The sequence below is a fragment of the Vulpes vulpes genome, chromosome 2 (genome assembly GCF_048418805.1).
Source record: "Vulpes vulpes isolate BD-2025 chromosome 2, VulVul3, whole genome shotgun sequence".
NCBI classification, from domain to species: domain Eukaryota; kingdom Metazoa; phylum Chordata; class Mammalia; order Carnivora; family Canidae; genus Vulpes; species Vulpes vulpes.
Window position 1 is genome coordinate 155,601,556 of NC_132781.1, and position 17,198 is coordinate 155,618,753.

Sequence of the window (17,198 nt, forward strand, 5' to 3'; positions counted from 1 at the left end):
TGAACATTCAGGTTTGGGGGAGCCTGGGACTCTTGATTTTGGCTCAGGTCAGGATCTCAGGGTTGGGCTCCCTGCTGGGCATGGAGTCTGCTTAAAATTCTCTCTCTCTGCCCCTCCCCCTGCCACACTCAAAAAAAAAAAAAATGAAGAAGAAAGAAAAAGAAAATTCAAGTTTAGAGAAGCTAGCAATCTGCTCAGGTGCACGCAGCTGGTCAACAGCAGCAACCAGGATTGCAGTTTAGACCTATCAGATTCCAAAGCCAATAGTCTTCACCGCAGTGCTTCCCTGATTTTTTTTTTTTTAAGATTTATTTACTTATTCCCGAGAGACAGAGAGAAGCAGAGACATAGACAGAGGGAGAAGCAGGCTCCTCGCCGGAGCCTGATGCGGGTCTCCATCCCACATCCCAGGATCACGACCTGAGCTGAAGGCAGCCCCCCAACCACTGAGCCACCCAGGCTCCCCATCTTCCCTGATTTTTTTACTAAAGAAATCCTTTCCATAGGGCTTCAGGCTCCAGAGCAAAACCTAAGTGGATTTCTATCCGGAACCCGAAACTTCATCCACCCAAGGATATACGTGGTTCCCGAGAGGCAAGGGTTAATAGTGGGAGGGAGTGGCAATCTGCAGCCTCGTCGGGACGGTGAGCCGGGTTGAGGAGTGAAAGGCACCATACTGAGCCCTAGAAGAAAGAGGGCCCGGTGAGAGGGTCCGCAGAGGGGGAGCGGGTTGCTCAGCGCTTATTCGGTACAAGCACGTGTTAGGTTCTTTCCCTACAACATCACAATTTAGTGGGCATCAGACTTCTCACTTTGCAGAGAAGGAAAGTGAGGTTCCAACAAGAAGGAATGTACTTTCCCCCAAATCCCACAACTACCCAAGGGCACCGAGCCACACGCAACCCGCAGGGGCCGAAGCCAAGGGGCGAGTGGGAGGCTCCGGTGGAGCGCAGAGCCGAGGCTGAGGGCGCGGTGCGCCGAGCAAGGGGACGGTGCAATTGGGAGCGAACGGGGGTGCCGAGACCGGGTGGGCTTGGTGGAGAGATGGGGGCCGGAGTCGGGGTGAGGCTGAAGGGGAGAGATCACGGGGGCTGGGAACGATTCCGTAGAAGACGCAGGGCGCAGGCAGGAGGGGCGCGGAGGTGGAGCCCCCGGGCGGTGGGAACGGGGCGAACTTGGGAGGCCCAGGACCAGGAAGAGAGGGGGCGTGGCCGTGGAGGGGCCGCGAGCGCGACCGGGAGGAGAAGCTTCCCGGGAGGCCGGGGGCGGGGCAGTGAGTCAGGGCGGGAGCTCTCAGGGGCTGGGCGAGCTGGGGGCGGGGCCGAGGGGCCGGGGGCGGGGCCGGGGGCGGGACAGCGAGTCTGGGCCTGAGCTCTCAGGGGCTGGGCGAGCTGGGGGCGGGGCCGAGGGGCGGGGCCGAGGGGCGGGGCCGGAGCTCCCGGGGCTGGGCGAGCTGGGGGCGGGGCCGAGGGGCGGGGCCGGGGCGGGTCAGCGAGTCAGGGCCGGAGCTCTCATGGGCTGGGCGAGCTGGGGGCGGGGCCGGGGGCGGAGCTGAGTCAGGGGGCGGAGCTCTCGGGCCGGTCGTCCTGGGGGTGGGGCTGGGGAGCCCGGCGAGGGTCCAGGGGCGGAGCTCCGGGGGCGGGGCCGGGGAGCCCAGCGAGGGGCCGGGGCCCGGCTGACCAGGCTAAGGGGGCAGTGGGGGGAGAAGCTGCAAGGCCGGGGGCGGGGCCTAGGGGCGGGCGGGGTGGGGAAGCTCCGGGCTCCGGGGAAGAGGCGGCCGTGCGGGAGGCGGGCAGTCGGGGCGGGGCGAGCGGCGCGGAGGAGGCGGGGCGTGCAGAGGCCCCGACGGCGCTCGCGGCGGGGCTGTGAGGCCGCCCAGCTCCGTGCAGCGAGCGCCCCCCGCGCCCCGCTCCAGCAGTCCCGGCGCCCCCGCCCCGCGCCCGCCATGCCCGAGCAGCTCAGCGTCGCCGAGTTTCTGGCCGTCACCGCGGAGGACCTCAGCTCCCCGGCTGGGGCCGCCGCCTTTGCCGCCAAGATGCCCCGGTGCCGGGGGGCGGCCCTGGCGCGGGAGGAGGTGAGGGGGCCGAGGCGGGAAGGGTCGGGGGTCCCGGCAGGGCCTCTCCTTGACCTTCACGGGCGTGACCGGAGCTGCGATGGCCCTTACCGCGCCCCGGAAACCTGACCCCTCTCTAGATCCGTGAGAACCGAGTGCATCTCCAACATCGGCGCCCGCGCTGTCGAGTCCGGGGAGGGTCCGAGGGACCTGGGGGTGGGGGGGTGGCTTAGGTCCTCTCGATAAGGGACTTCACAGGTCGGGGTCATCACCCCAGCGCCCTTGTTCACCTGCCCCGTCGCACGCGAGTTTGTGCAGCGCCTCTCTGCATCTGTTTGGGTTTTCATCTTTGGAGCCCCACGAGTTTGCTCCCCGAGTCCCTCCCCTGCTGGGCAACAGGCCTTCCCGCCTCGGTCCTGAACTTACTTCTCCTCGGCTGCAGGGAGGCCCCCTCCCCCTGGCTGCTGGTTCTGAAATTTGGCCGGCGCCTGTGGAATGAATGCGAATGAGAAGGCGCCAGGAGCCGGGGTTCACCTTGGCCAGGCTGCTGGCAAGTTTGTAGTCTCCCTCCCCTCCCCTTCCCTCTTTGTCTTTCCCAGAAACGCGTCCCAGGCCTTCGCCTTCGCCCTTGCGGGCTGCCGCACCCCATTCCCGTCTGTACTGGAGTCCGGTCCTCCTCTGCCGACCTGCTGCGCTCTCCCGGGCCTCTGCAGGGGCACTTGTAGGGCAGACACCCTGCGGCTTTGGGCCCGGGGAGAATAATGTGCTTGTGCAGCTCCCTTTCAGGGGATGCCCCAAACTGGGTGGCATTTTGGACCTTAGCAGGGACTCTCCTCTTCCATCTTTCACCATAGGGGTATTGAGCGCCTACTGTGTGGCAAATGCAAAGCTCAACGGTTCAAAATACCCCGGGCCAATGTCTTGAGGAATGTCTCCTTCTCCGCCCCTCCCTGGCAGGCTGAACCCCCATCCCAGAGTCTATGTGCATCTCTCTGTAGGGGGGATAGAGGATTGTGGAAAGAGCATTCACTTTGCCAGAGGCAGAGCTGTGTTCAAATTCTGGCCTTGTCGTTTGCCAGCTGTGTGAGCTTAGGTATGTGACCCGATCTGTTTGAGCCTCATTTTTGGCATCTGTAAAATGGGATAATAATGTTTACCTCACAGAGCCATGGTATTAGGGTGAGTCAGTGTGTATAAAGCATGCATCTTGATAAATGGAATGATTACCGGGTTAATTGATGGATATTTTTAGACAACGACTGAGCTTCTTTTGTCCTCATTTCTCTCACAGAGCCTCGCCTAGTGCATTGCACCTAGTAGGGTTACAGGCTTTCATTAAAATAAGAAGCAGCCAATGAATGACCTTTTGGCTGCTTTCCTTGGAGTCTACCACCTAGGAATGTGGATTCTGTTTTTCTGGGAGATTCACAGGGAAACTGTCATCCTGGTTGGGAGAGTGCTTTCTGAGGTTTGTCTTCATAGCCTCACGTTTCATGACCTGGAAGAGTTCAGTGCCATTGGCATCCCTTAGGGCTTTCACAGTTCACCCTCCTCTCTGGGTTGTTCATTAAAATGTTAAATCAGAGCAGGAGCAGGAGCAGGAGAAGGGGCTGTACTATGAACCTTTCTCCAGGGACAGAAATGCCCATTTATGCCTGTGCATCTGGCCTTGCCTGGCTTAGTGTGTGTCAGCACTTGTGTGTGGTGGTGGTGGGGTGCAGAGGGGGAAGTTTCAGGGGGAGCCCTTGGAACTGGTCTGGAGGCTGTAGTAGACTCTGGCCAGGGCTCAGCTTTGTCCCAGTTCAGGCTAGACAAAAATCTGGCCTCCTTTGCCTTCAGGACTTTGGTTTGGTACATGTAAGGGTTTGTTTTTGCAGCAGGAAAGTCTGTGACACCCAAACACAGCTTTTCTCTTCAGCATTTCAGTGTCAGAAAAGTTAGAATCTGACCTTTGGATTGGACTTTCCTGAGGTTTCCTGTTTGATTTTGCATTCATGTTTATATTTACATGCAGTTTGATGCTGGCATCCGCCTACCCCCCACCCCCCACCCCCCAGCTCCCCCACTCCATCCATTCTGGTCATGACTAACCCACCCCCAGGCCTGAAGCTCCATTTGGCTGAATTAAAATACAACAAATTCTTAAAGCAAGTCTTCCAGTCCCTGCTGTCTTCCTGGGAGTTACTAGAGACTCTGTCCTGGGATTTGCAGCCCTTTTTTATTTTTGCAGTCCTACTAAGAAGGACCCTTGGCAGGCCACTGAAAACTAGAATGTCAGCATTGAGCAACCCTTTAAGATAGAGATCACCTATCTTAAAGAGATCACAAACTCTCATTTAAGTTGGGGAAATTGATGTCCAGAGAGCACAAGAGACTTGTCCAAGCTCCTACCTCTGAGTAATAGAAGAATTGGCATTGCCACCCAAATATTCTAATCCCTGGTCCTATTCTATTTCTTTCTGAAGTCCAACTGCCTATTCTCCCTATGTAGTGTCTCTGAACCTCAGTTATTCCACTCTTAAAATGGGTCTAATAATCCCTCCTTGCTTACCTCTTCTAGGTTGTTAAAGATTTTTGTTTTTCATTGTGAGACACTATACGAATCTGAGAGAGTATTAAAACAAATAATTCTGTCAACCACTCTTTCCTGTTCTGGGCCCCTTTACAGTCTTCATCTTATTGGTATTCACAAGAACACGGGTAAAAATGGGCCCAAGAAGGTTAAGGCAATCTCCTCGTGTCACATAGTGGGTCTGTCCAGTTCTCCGTGCCATCTCTGGGCTAGGCACCAAGGACATAAAGATGCTGCTCTGGTTTTCTGGCTGTTTGGGGGAGATGTGGCCTATCTTAGGGAGATAAGTAGGAATCCCAAGAGTCTGTCCTGAGTGCCTAGAAAGAAGTACAGAAAGGTCTCATAAGAGGCCAGTGGGGTGGGGGAGTGAGAGAACAGGGAGGACTGGTGCAGTCAGGGAGAACTTTCTGGAGGAGGTGACTTCCAGATGGGTCTTGAAGGCTGGAGGAACTCCATCATTCAGTGGAGAGGGTGAGTGAATTTGGAAACTGGTGGGAAGAGAATATATTCAGGAAGCAAGTAAACCATTTTGACCAGTGCTGAGAATTCATGCTATATTATGCATCTCAACTTGTGAACTTATATCTCCTACTAGCTCTTAGATAAAGTGGTCTTCCACAAATAGGAGATCTTCCAAGGCTTGTGTTTCATATATTTATTTGCAGGTTAATGAAGTTTTAATTGCACAAAGGGCATGATAATTTTTTATTAAGTTTTAAATTTGGGCTACTGTGGCTCAGGTGGTTAAGCATCTGCCTTTGGCTCAAGTCATGATCCTGGGATCGAGCCCCATGTTGAGCTCCCTGCTCAGTGGGGAGCCTGCTTCACCCTCTCCCTCTGCTCCTTCCCCTGCTTGTGCGAACGAGCATGCTCTCTTTTTCTCTTACTGTCTCTCAAATAAATAAATCTTTTACAAAGTTTTAAATTTTAATTCCAGTATAGTTAACATATAGTGTTATAAGGACATGATCATTTATAATTTAAAAATTTAAAAACATAACAGAAAAAGCAAAAGTCACCTCTGACTGTGCCTCACAACCCTTATACTCTCCCCAGAGGTGATTGCCGTGGAAATGTGTGAGCTTCCCAGTGAATGTCCTCAGAGAAGATACATTATTGTAAGAGGGTGGTGCTTAGGAGGAATGTTTACTTCGGTTAGTACCGTGTCTTATATTACATAGTTCATACTTTATTGGAGTCAGATTTGTCTCTTCCATTGTGGCTTTTTTTTTTTTTTTTTTGAATCTCGTTTTTAGAAAGAATTTGGTCATTAATACTCTTGTGTATTTTATGTTCTGTTTCATCCTGTGTCTTTGTTTTACAAAAAATAATAAAAATCGTGTAATCTTAGAGACTGTTTGCAAGAAACATAAGCCTTCTCAAGCTGTTTCTGTTGAAGGGAAACTCGTTTTGAGGAATTAGAGGTGCCTCGTGGGACTGAAGCGTGGGAAGGAGGAGCGGAGCGCACCAGGGCCTCGCTTGAGGTGGGGAAGTGGTCAGGAACAAGGCAGCTGCTTCATCATTCTGGCTGCCTTGCCTCTGCTTCTTTCTGCACCTCTGAACAGCGCCTTTGCTCACTTGTCATCACAGGACCCAAAAGGTATCACCCAGTCTTCTTGGGAGGACAGGTGGCTTCAGCCCTCCAATTAACGTGACCTCGTGAGTCTAGTGTCTATAGGTAACCAAGCCAGTCTTGTGTCCCACTTCCCGGTTCCTGGCAGAGAGCTCGATGGCCTGGCTCAGCTTCTGGATTGGTTCTAGGAGTGGCTTTTCACCCCTGGTTTCATCAGCAGAGGCCATGGAAGGGCAGACTTGGGCAGGGGAAGCGTGGCTACACAGACCTGTGCTGTGGGAGGGAGCGCTGCTCAGAGAAGAGAGGCAGAGCCTGGAGAGCCCCTACTCCCCATGTGTCCATGGCAGTTGTGCTTTGTGTGGCACAGCCTAAGATCCAGGGAGAGGCACTGTGCTCATCCTGTTTTCTGCCTACTTGGTTATCCAGGTGTAGATGGACCTCAGTCTGGAAAGCTCAGGTTTAGTGGGATTAAAAAGATGGAGAGCTAGGGGCACCTAGGTGGCTCAGTTGGTTGGGCATCCAATTCTTGATCTCAGGGTCATGAGTTTAGGCCCTGAGTTGGGCTCTGCATTGGGTGTGGAGCCTACTTTAAAAACAAAAACAAAACAAAAGGACAGCTAGAGGGTGTAGCATGACTTGGAAGGCTGCGATTGCCATTTCGTCACTTGGGCTTTTTGCTGGACAGTGAACCCAATCATAGTGTCCAAGGAATGGATGAAGCCAGTCCTGCTGAGGGACACAGCAGTCAGCATAGTGCCTGGGGACTGCTCCGTGCCAGGCCCTGTATTACGCACTGGGTGGATACATTGCTTTTTCAGAGAAATACAGGCCTAAGCTCCAAGAGCTTACAAGTCTTCTGGGGAAGACAGCTAGTAAACAGATTAACAAACAAGGAAGTAATTTCATGTTGTGATAAATGGCATGAAGCCTCATCCTCCTGGTCAAGGCCTTCCCTGGGGTTTGGCCCTGGGTCCTCGTTTCTTTGCATGCTAGCCTCTGCCCAGGCAATCTCACCCACACCCATGGCCACGGTCCTCTCTCATCTTTAAGTGACTCACTTACATTTGTATATCCAGCCCAGACCTTCATGTTTAGCTGCTCACTTGGCTATTTCACTTAGACATCTCAACGTGTCCAAAACCATACTCGTGACTTCCCCCAAAGGCTGGCCCGTCCAGTATCTCCTTCTCCATGAGTGGTACATCCCTCTATTCTGTTACACCAGCCAGAAACCTTCTACCTCCACATGCATCCTTCATCACCGGGGGGAACAGTTCTATAAACATCTCCACAGCCTACCCACTTCTCTACATCCTGACTCTGGTCCAAACCAGCATCATCTCTCCCCTGGTGCACTACAGTAGCCTCCTAACTTCTGTCTCCACTTTTATTCTAGGCCAGTTCTCCATGATAGCTCTATATCTCTCCTTTGCAGCACACATCATGAATATATTTTGTATTTATTTGTATAATGATTTTATTAAAATTTGATTTCTTTTTTTTTTTTTTAAGATTTTTATTTATTTATTCATGAGAGACAGAGAGAGAGAGGCAGAGACACAGGCAGAGGGAGAAGCATGCTCCCTGTGGAGAGCCCAATGCGGGACTCGATCCCGGGACTCCAGGATTACACCCTGGGCTGAAGGCAGGCGCTCAACTGCTGAGTCACCCGGGCATCCCTAAAATTTGATTTTTCACTAGATTTTGACTTTCATGAGAATAGAACTTAATCTCACCACTATACCCCTGGTATTTAGGAGTATTAATAGAGATTAATGATGTGAGGGTGCTCCGGATAGAGGGAACAGCTTAAGTAAAGGCCCTAAGGCAGTAAAGAATCTAAAGTATCTGTGACACTTAAAGGAGGCCAGAGAGGCAGAAGTGTAGTGATGAGTAGATGGAAGAGCATGACCAGATGAGTTTGGAAAGGCAGGCAGGGGCTAGGTCATATTCAAGCTTGTAGGCCCTGATAGCAGTTTGGGATTTTATCTATTTTGCAGGCAAGCAGCATGATCCAATTTCTGTTCTAGAAGGATCATATCAGGTGCTGTGTGGAGATTAGATTGGAGGGAGCAGGAGAAGACCCAAGGAGAAGACCTAAGACCCAGCTGCTGTTGTAGCTGCAACAGCTGTTCATGGAAGAGATGATGGAAGTGTAGATAGGGCCATGATTGGTGTAGGAGAGAGGTGGACAGATTCTAGAAGTATTTTATAAGTGGCAACATCAAAATTTGTTGATGGAGTGCATGTAGAGGGTGGTAAAAAAAACCAACCCCAGATTCCTAAGGAAGAGTGCCATTTACTCTTCCCTTGGAGGGGGAAATCTGGCAGAGAAATAGGTTTTGGGGGAAAGTCAGGAATTCTGTTGGTACAATCTTGTAGGTCTTTGAGACATCCAAGTGGAGATGTCAAGAAGGCATTTGGAGTTTGTGTGTTTGTTTATTTGTTTCGGATATATGGGTTCTGGAGATGAAAGGAGGGGGCTGGAGACACACGTTGGAGAGTTGTCAGAGTTGAGATAGTGGGTTTCAAACTTGCATCTATGTAAGAATCTCCTGATATCGTTCTAGCTGTATCTTTCTTAGGCTTCTTATTGCAAGCAACAGAAACCACCCTGAGCTGCTTTGCACAAAAAAAGGAGTTCATTGAAAGGGAATATTCAGTAGGTCACAGAATTTCTGGGAAGCTGGAGAACTGCAATGAGGTGGCTGGCAGGATCTCAGCCAAAATCATTCCACTGAGCCAGTTTGGCGAGGACACTGCTGCCATGCGCTAAATGCCACAACTTGTTATTATCCCTGTCCTTGGAGACTGGGCTTCTTCATTGCTGTTGCCACCGGCGTGAGAATGGGTCTTCCCCTCTCCACTCCTGATTCAGAGTCTGCAGTGAGTGTCTGATTGGCCGAGCCTGGCTCACACCCTTGTACCCTAGCAGCAAGGGAGTCTGGAAAAGCAAGAATTTGGTCTTGTCAGCTTTGTAGGAGGTGAGCTCTGCCAAGACTTTCACAGCAAGTCATTTCCCAGATGGAGGACAGAGATTCAGATGCCAGATTGGCAAAGAATGACAAATGTCCTTGGCCAGTTTGCCAGCCTGCAGGGGTTTGCCTGGGAATCTGCATTTTAACCAGCACCCCGGGAGATGCTCATGCAGGCAATCCATGGACCACATATTCATGCATTGCATTAGCTGGTGTTTAAAGCTGAGGGAATGGATGTGATCACCCAGGGAGAGGAATGAACGGGGCCCGGGTCCAAGCTCTGGAGAGCTCCAGGGCCGAGAGATTAGGAGGGGAAGACAAGTTAATAAAGGAGGCTGAGAGGCGCCTTGGTAGCTCAGTGGGTTGATCATCTGCCTTCAGCTCTGGTCATGATCTCAGGGTCCTGGGATCGAGCCCTGCATTGGGATCCCTGCTCAGCAGGGAGTCTGCTTCTCCCTCTGCCCGCCCCCCACCCCTGGCTTGTGTGCACTCTCTCTCAAATAAGCAAAGAAAATCTTTAAAAAAAAAAAAAAAGGGCAGCCTGGGTGGCTCAGCGGTTTAGCGCCGCCTTCAGCCCAAGGTGTGATCCTGGAGACCTGGGATCGAGTCCCACGTCGGGCTCTCTGCATGGAGCCTGCTTCTCCCTCTGCCTGTGTCTCTGCCTCTCTCTCTCTCTCTCTCTCTCTCTCTCTCTCTCTCTCTCTGCGTCTCTCATGAATAAATAAATAAAACCTTAAGAAACAAACAAACAAACAAAAACAGGCTGAGAAGGAGATGTCAGTGGGGTAGGAGGGAACTGGAGAGAGTATAGTGCTGCAGGAGCAGGAGAGGAATGTTTCGAGGAGGGAGCAGTGCTCAGCTCGGTCAGGTGCTGCCTAGATGTCCAGAGGCAAGATACGAAAATAGCAAACACAACCCCTGAGCGTGGCCATGCGGATGACCAGGTTCCAAGCAGGGTCGGTGCTGGCTTCCCCTCTGTGCCGGCCTGGCCTGATGCGAGGAGTGGGCAGCTGGGCAGTTGTCCCGGGACGGGGAACAGAGGCAGGGGGTGATGGCTGCAGACCTGAGCCGAGAGGCTTTTCCAGGATGAGCTTAGACCGCAGCCCTGTCTGAACCCCACCTCGTCCTGTACCTGCCTCTGCACGAGGGCAACAGGTAGAGCCTCCTCCCCTCTCTATTTATTTATTTTTTTTTTTTTATTTATTTTTTTTTTTTTATTTTTATTTATTTATGATAGTCACAGAGAGAGAGAGAGAGAGGCAGAGACACAGGCAGAGGGAGAAACAGGCTCCATTCACCGGGAGCCTGACGTGGGATTCGATCCTGGGTCTCCAGGATCGCGCCCTGGGTCAAAGGCAGGCGCCAAACCGCTGCGCCACCCAGGGATCCCCCTCCTCCCCTCTCTAAACATCAGTCTTCATTGTTCACTTCCTTGCCTGATGTTCAGCTGTTTTTGGCCACCCGGATGATGCAAGCAGGTTTGAGAACAGAAACTGGAACTTTAGGTCATGGCAGAAAGAAATGCTTTCCCCTAAGGCAGTTTGGTAGTCTAGCCCTCAGGCAGACGTTGTCTTGCTGGAAGATCCTTTGTTTGTTTAGATATTTATTTATTTACTGGAGGGGGAGGGACGGGGAGTGAGGGGGAAGGAGAGAGAACCTCAAGCAGACTCCCTGCTGAGCATGAGCCTGACATGGGACTCGATCTCATGACCCCAAGATCATGACCTGAGCTGAAACCAAGAACTGGGCACTCAACCAACTGAGCCACCCGGACACCCTGCTAGAAGATCCTTTCCATGGGCCTAGTGCCTGGGCCCAGAGCACGCGAGGCAGTGAGGCCCATGGAGGCACCGTGAGTTCCCCAGACTCCAGGGCAGAGCCCTGGGTGCCCTCTGTCCTAGGAACATTGTGCCTGGGCCTGACTGGGGTCAGTGAGTGGCCTCACTGTGGAGGCTGACTGGGAAGGGTTCTCGAACTCAGCTGGCTTTTGACCTTGACTGAGCTTTTAAGAACTTCGGATGCCATAGGCTCCACCCAGACCCACTTTTTGAGACTCTCCCAGGAGTGAGGCCTGCACAAGTGAGCAGTTCAGAAGTTCCCCAGGCGACTGCTGAGCAGTCAGGGTGAAAATGATTGTGGTAAGCTATGGCCTGCCCACGTAAGGTCATTGAACTGATCGAACACCTGCTGTGTGCAAAGCGGATTTTAGGTTCTGAGGGCACACAGATGAGAAGACAACGCCCCCATCTGGAAAGGAGAAGGACTTACGCCCATGAAAAGCTGACAACCCACAGCATCTAAAGATGTGGCTGAGGTCTATGGAGAGGATCCAGTGGCTGATGTCAAACAAACCTGGGTTTGGATTCCTACTGGCCATGTGACCCCAGGCAAATGACTTCACCTTTCCGAGTCTCAGTTTCCCCACCTGTAAATCAGGGGCCGTACAAACTATCTTGTGGGGTTGTTTAAGGGGATAACCTATAGAGCATCTAGCATATCCCTGGCACATAACAGACACTTAACTTTCTAAAAGTCCCTTTTACTAAGAACACAATTACACCTGCACAAGGGATGACTAAAGAGATCAGGAACTGCAAACAGAAAATGAGATCATTGCAACAGGGATGAAACCATTACTACAAGTGAATGCTAAAATCGTCCGTGTGGTGCTGGCACCAGAGCAGAAAGAGGAATCTTGTGTCCCCTGCGGGTGTCTAGGAGTGAAGAGCTGAGTACAGTTCTGCACAAGGCAGATTCTTCCCTCAACTCTGCCTTTTGCTGCCTCTCAACCGTTCATTTCTTCCTCAAACGGTGGTTTTTTTAAAAAAAAATTTTTTTTTAAATTTATTTGACAGAGAGAGAGCACAAACAGGGGAGAGGCAGAGGGAGAAGCAAGCTCCCTACTGAGCAGGGAGCCGTTTGGACGTGGGGCTGGGTCCTAGGATCCTGAGATCATCCAGGATCCCAAGATTATGACCTGAGCCGAAGGCAGACGCTTAACCGGCTGAGCCACCCAGGCGCCTCTCATCAAACATTTATTGAAAGCCTCCCGGAGTCTTAGTCCTGACTGTGTATTACAGTCTTCTGGGTTGCTGTTAAGTAGATTTCTTAAAATTAAGAGAAAATTCACTATTTTAACCATGTTAAAGCATGCAGGCCAGTGGTCATTATTCACAGTGCTGGACAGTCCCCACCACTTACCCAGAACATCTCACCCCCAAAAAGAAATGCTGTGCTCCTTAGTAGTCATTTCCCACGGGCCCTCTCCCAGCCTCCTCTTCCCTCTGGATTTGCCTATTCTGAGTATTTCATATCAGTGGAATCCTACAATATGTGCCCTTTTGTGTCTGGCTTCTTTCACTTAGCGTAATGTTTGCAGGGTTCCTCCTTCATGTCCATCTGGGATGCTTTAAAAGCAATAAAAATAGGAACAGCAAACACACCAGGCAGTGCTGTAAGCATTTCCCAAATCTAAGCCCTGTAATCCCATAAGGAAATAAGGCACAGAGAGACAGACAGCTTAGTAAACAGGATCACCAAGTAACTTACAGGATGCCCATGCAAGATCTGGGACATTTTATCCTAAAAAAATTATTCCTTGATGATCTGAAATTCAAATATAACAGCATGTCTTTTATTTACTTTTTGCTAAATCTGGCAACTCTACTAGCAGTAAGTAGCAAAGCCAGGATTGGGACTTGGGAGTGCTTGACCTCTCACTCCATGGGTCGTGCCTGACTGATTTTAACAGGTCTCAAGTGAGGCTCTGGTATCCTTACTTTTTTTTTTTAAGATTTTATTTATTTATTCATGACAGAGAGAGAGAGAGAGAGAGAGAGAGAAACAGGCAGAGGGAGAAGCAGACTCCGTGCAGGGAGCCTGATGTGGGACTCGATCCCGGGTCTCCAGAATCACAACCCTGGGCTGAAGGCAGCGCTAAACCGCTGGGCCACTGGGGCTGCCCATGGTATCCTTACTCTTTGAAGCGCTCCAGTGGTTCCCCTGGCAGCCTGGGGATGTGGGTCACAGGGCCTGGGAGGACAGAGAGGATGTTCACTGGGCAGGAGAGCTACCTTGCAGCCCTCTCCGTCCGCCGGGCCCTGGGCTACTTGCTGAATGCCTGACTGCACTCGGTCCTGTGAGATTGATGCTGTTATTATCCCATTTGATGGATGGAGAAATAGAGGGTCTGAGAAACTAAGTCACTCGCTCCAGGTCACCTCAGTAAGACTATCAGAAACAGAATTCGGATCTCAGAACAGTGTGATGGAAGAGCTGGAGTCCTTAACCGCTGCTGCTGCTTCTCTGTTCCCATAGGACCTTGATCATAGTCATTCATTCGTTTACCCATTTATTCATTCTACAAATGCTTGCTGCTGCTCACGTGCCGGGCCCCGTGCTGGGTGCTGTTGATGCAAAGGCAAATGAGCTGATCCCTGCCCTTTGAGTCTTCAGCTCTAGAGGGAAGTCAGACATGTGTGGTATGTAAGAGCCACAAATGCCCTGATAAAAGCCTGTAGTGCACACAGGGTGGCACAAAGGCGGGTGGGATGAGTTCTGGAGGGGTCAGTTCTGTTGAGGGAGGGAGGTGATGACCTAAGCTCAGTCCAGAAAGATGAAGTGCCTACTAGGTAGGATCGGGGAGGAACTCTCTGGCAGTGGGAACAGCATGAGCAAAGGTGTGGCGGCTGGCAACAGCCTGGCATGTTGAGGAAATGGCAGTTTGGTAGGACTGGAGTTTATGGGATCAGTGATGGATATCCAGTTGGGTGCAGGGAGGGGAGGCAGGTGACCCTTTGCTCCCCTATCCAGGGAGGCCAGGCCAAGCTGTCTGTCTGCAGAATTGGGTGGAATTCAGGGCTTGGGGCCAGGAGCCAGACGGGAATCTAAGGCGATCGGGCCGGCAGAGTTCTTGCTCTCTTAGCTCATCACTGCCTAGCAGTCTCCCGAGAAAAATCCCAGCCAGGAAACTTGGGGTTTGCAGAGGCCTCAGCTTATGTTGAGGGTGCGGCTCCCTTCCTGAAACCCCTCTTCCTGCCCGCTTCCCACCACCCTGCAAGGGGCAGCCGGTGAGGCCAAGCAGCTTCCCTGGCCGGGGAGACCTCTGCAGGGGCCCACAGAGGGGGCCCACAGCCAGTCACCGCTCCAGCAGCAGGAAGGAAAACAGCGAGAGGCTGAGGGACCCTGAAATAATAAATGTCAGAGCTGGCAGGAGCCTTCCGATTCCCGCCCAGCCACTCTGTTCCAGACTCCAGATGGGAGCTGAGGAGTCCGCCTGGGAGGGAAGAAGACCAAACCAGGTCACAGCAGGGGCTGTGTAGACCTGGGGCTGACCCTAGGTCCTGGCTCCCGGACTCTGCAGTTTGGTCCATGCAGGGGCAGCAGGCAGGCAGGGCATGGGCATGGGAATGGGCCTCCCCAAGGTGGGTGATGCAGAGCTTAGCTGGCAAGGGCCCTGCCCTGCTCTCTGGCGCCTCCTTCTGACTGCCCCAGCCTGGACTCTCTGGCCCTGGGGGGCTGGGGCCTTGCCCATACAGATGAAAACCATATGGAGACCTGCTCTTGCGGTTGGCTGAGTTTGGACCAGCCCTGCAGGATACGGGAACAGGACTCTGAGTCCCAGAGCATTGACCTAGAAGGGGATTTAGCACTCACGTCCATCAGCTCTAAGGTGTACAGATGGGGAAACAGAGGCACAAGAGGAAGGAACTTAGAGGGACACAGAGGGGCTAGTGGCAGAGGCACACCTCAAATCCAGTTGCTCTCCCTTCCTTCAAAATGTTTCTGCGCTATCTCTCAAGATGCCTGGCATCCACCATTAGAAAAAATACGGCCTAATTTAATCTTCACGGTAGCGCTAACAGAGATAACAGGCTCAGCCAGGAGGGATTTAACCTCGTGGTTTGCTGTCACATGATAGTGAGACAAGGCTCTGGAAGCTAAGGGCTCTACCCTTCGTGGAGCTACCTACGTGACCTTGAGCCAGTTGCATCATCTACCCCAGCCTCGGTTTCCTCATCTGTAAAATGGGAAGGGTAATAGCTATCTCAGTGTCTCTGGGAGGAATAAATGAGGTCAACATAAAGTGCCTGCCCCAAAGCGATCACTCAGTAAGAAGGGGGGTGATTGGATTCGTGTTAGTAAGTAGACTCACTCTGGGACCTCGGAATCATTCCTTCCTGTTGTGTGAGCTGCTTTGGGTTGGGCCAGGCTCTGTTCCACCCCCCTCGTGCCTGGGGGATGAGTCTACACCCTTTTCTCCCACTCGGCCATGGGTCTGCAGCCAGATCCTAGAGCTGATCATTCTACCACCAGAATTTACCACGTCACTCCTCTCTTGTCCAGAGCCCTGCGGGTGTTCCCCGTCACTCGTGGGGTAAAACCTAGGAGTCTGGTTCAAAGTATGGACTCTGGGGCAGCCCTGGTGGCGCAGTGGTTTAGCGCCGCCTGCAGCCCAGGGCGTGATCCTGGAGACCCTGGATCGAGTCCCACATCAGGCTCTCTGCATGGAGCCTGCTTCTCCCTCTGCCTGTGTCTCTGCCTCTCTCTCTCTCTCTCTCTCTCTCTCTCTCTGTGTGTGTGTCTCTATAAATAAATAAATAAATAAATAAATAAATAAATAAATAAATAAATAAATAAATAAATAAAGTATGGACTCTGGAGCCTGACAGCCCAGGTTGAGGTTCCACTACTTACTAGTTGTACGAGCCTGGGCAAATGCCGAAACTTCTCTGGACCTCAGTTTCCTCATATGTAAGACCTCCTGGGGTTATTGACAAGGTTACATAAAATGGTGAAAAGTAGGTCACACGTGGTAGAACATGTGACTCTTGATCTCGGGAATGTGAGTTCGAGCCCCACGTTGGGGGTGGAGATTACTTAATAAATAAAAGCAAAAAAAAAAAGAAAAGAAAAGTATGTCACATGCTTACAACACAGCCTGGCACGTGGTCGTGATAGAAGCATCTGGTCAGCTCTCACTGTGAGTTTGGTCTCCCAGGGGGTCGTTCTGGGCCCTGCTTGGCCCTGACGGCTCACTATAGGCCCTGCTAAGGTGCTGCTCCAGGAAGCTCCAGGCTGGTCCTCAAATGTGGGAAGCATTCCTGCCCAGGAGTTTGCCAGGCACCTCTCCTCTCTTGGAGTCGTCTTTCCTTGTCTCACTGTGCTCCACCGTGTCTCCTTGTTTTTCAAGGCCTTGGAGAAGCATCACTTTATCTCAGTGTGGGGTGCTCGCTTCTCGCCTATGTCCTCCCACAGCCTTCTCTCCTGCTCTGGGCTCCCCGAGGGCCTCCTCAGCTATTTGCTTTTTGTCCTGTCTCCCAACACCAATCGTGTCCTGTCTCCACCCCTCCTTGAGGGCAAGACCTGAGCTGACATCCCTCTTTCCCCAGCACCCGTGCAGGGCCTTGGTACAGCGAGGTGCTCAGTATGTGTGACTGAGCGCCTACTGTGTGCCGGGGACTCATTAGAGCCCTTAGCAAGGCTCCTTCGTCTGCCTCACTGGGTGGAGGTCAGGTTTGCAGATTTGAACTTCCCAAGCAGACGCTATTGAAGGCATGGAGCGAGCTGGGATCGCCCTGGAGGTGGGATGCTGGAAATACTTCTCCGTCCCACCCTTGCCCTTCCTTGCTGGCCACCCAGGAAGGGCCCAGGGGGGTTCCCTGCCTTTCTCTGGATCTGGTGGTCAGGCAGGTTGGACGAGAAACAGCCAACTTTAGAGCTTGATGTGACCAGGACAGCTCACGTTTGCATGGGCTACAGGCTTCCCGGTCTCTCTTTTTTTTTTTTTTTAAGATTTTTATTTTATTTATTCATGAGAGACAAAGAGAGAGGGAGGCAGAGACATAGACAGAGGGCGAAGCAGGCTCTCTGTGGGGAACCCGATGGGGGACTCGATCCCAGAACCCCAGGATCACACCCTGAGCCGAAGGCAGATGCTCAACCGCTGAGCCACGTAGGGGTCCCTGCCCCGGTCTTTAGATGAGTCTGTTCTCAGCGGGAAGTGATGAGCAGAGGTGACCA

General features: G+C 52.2%; 1 protein-coding gene across 1 annotated transcript in view; it reads left to right on the forward strand.

Moving 5' to 3' along the window:
• The first annotated feature begins 1,826 nt into the window (after nt 1-1,826).
• ASAP3 (ArfGAP with SH3 domain, ankyrin repeat and PH domain 3) overlaps nt 1,827-17,198 on the forward strand; it is a 49,305-nt gene continuing 33,933 nt past the window's right edge. The window contains 1 exon segment of the mRNA XM_026012434.2: nt 1,827-2,074. Within this exon segment, the coding sequence (XP_025868219.2) occupies nt 1,946-2,074 (129 nt within the window). The 5' untranslated portion in view covers nt 1,827-1,945.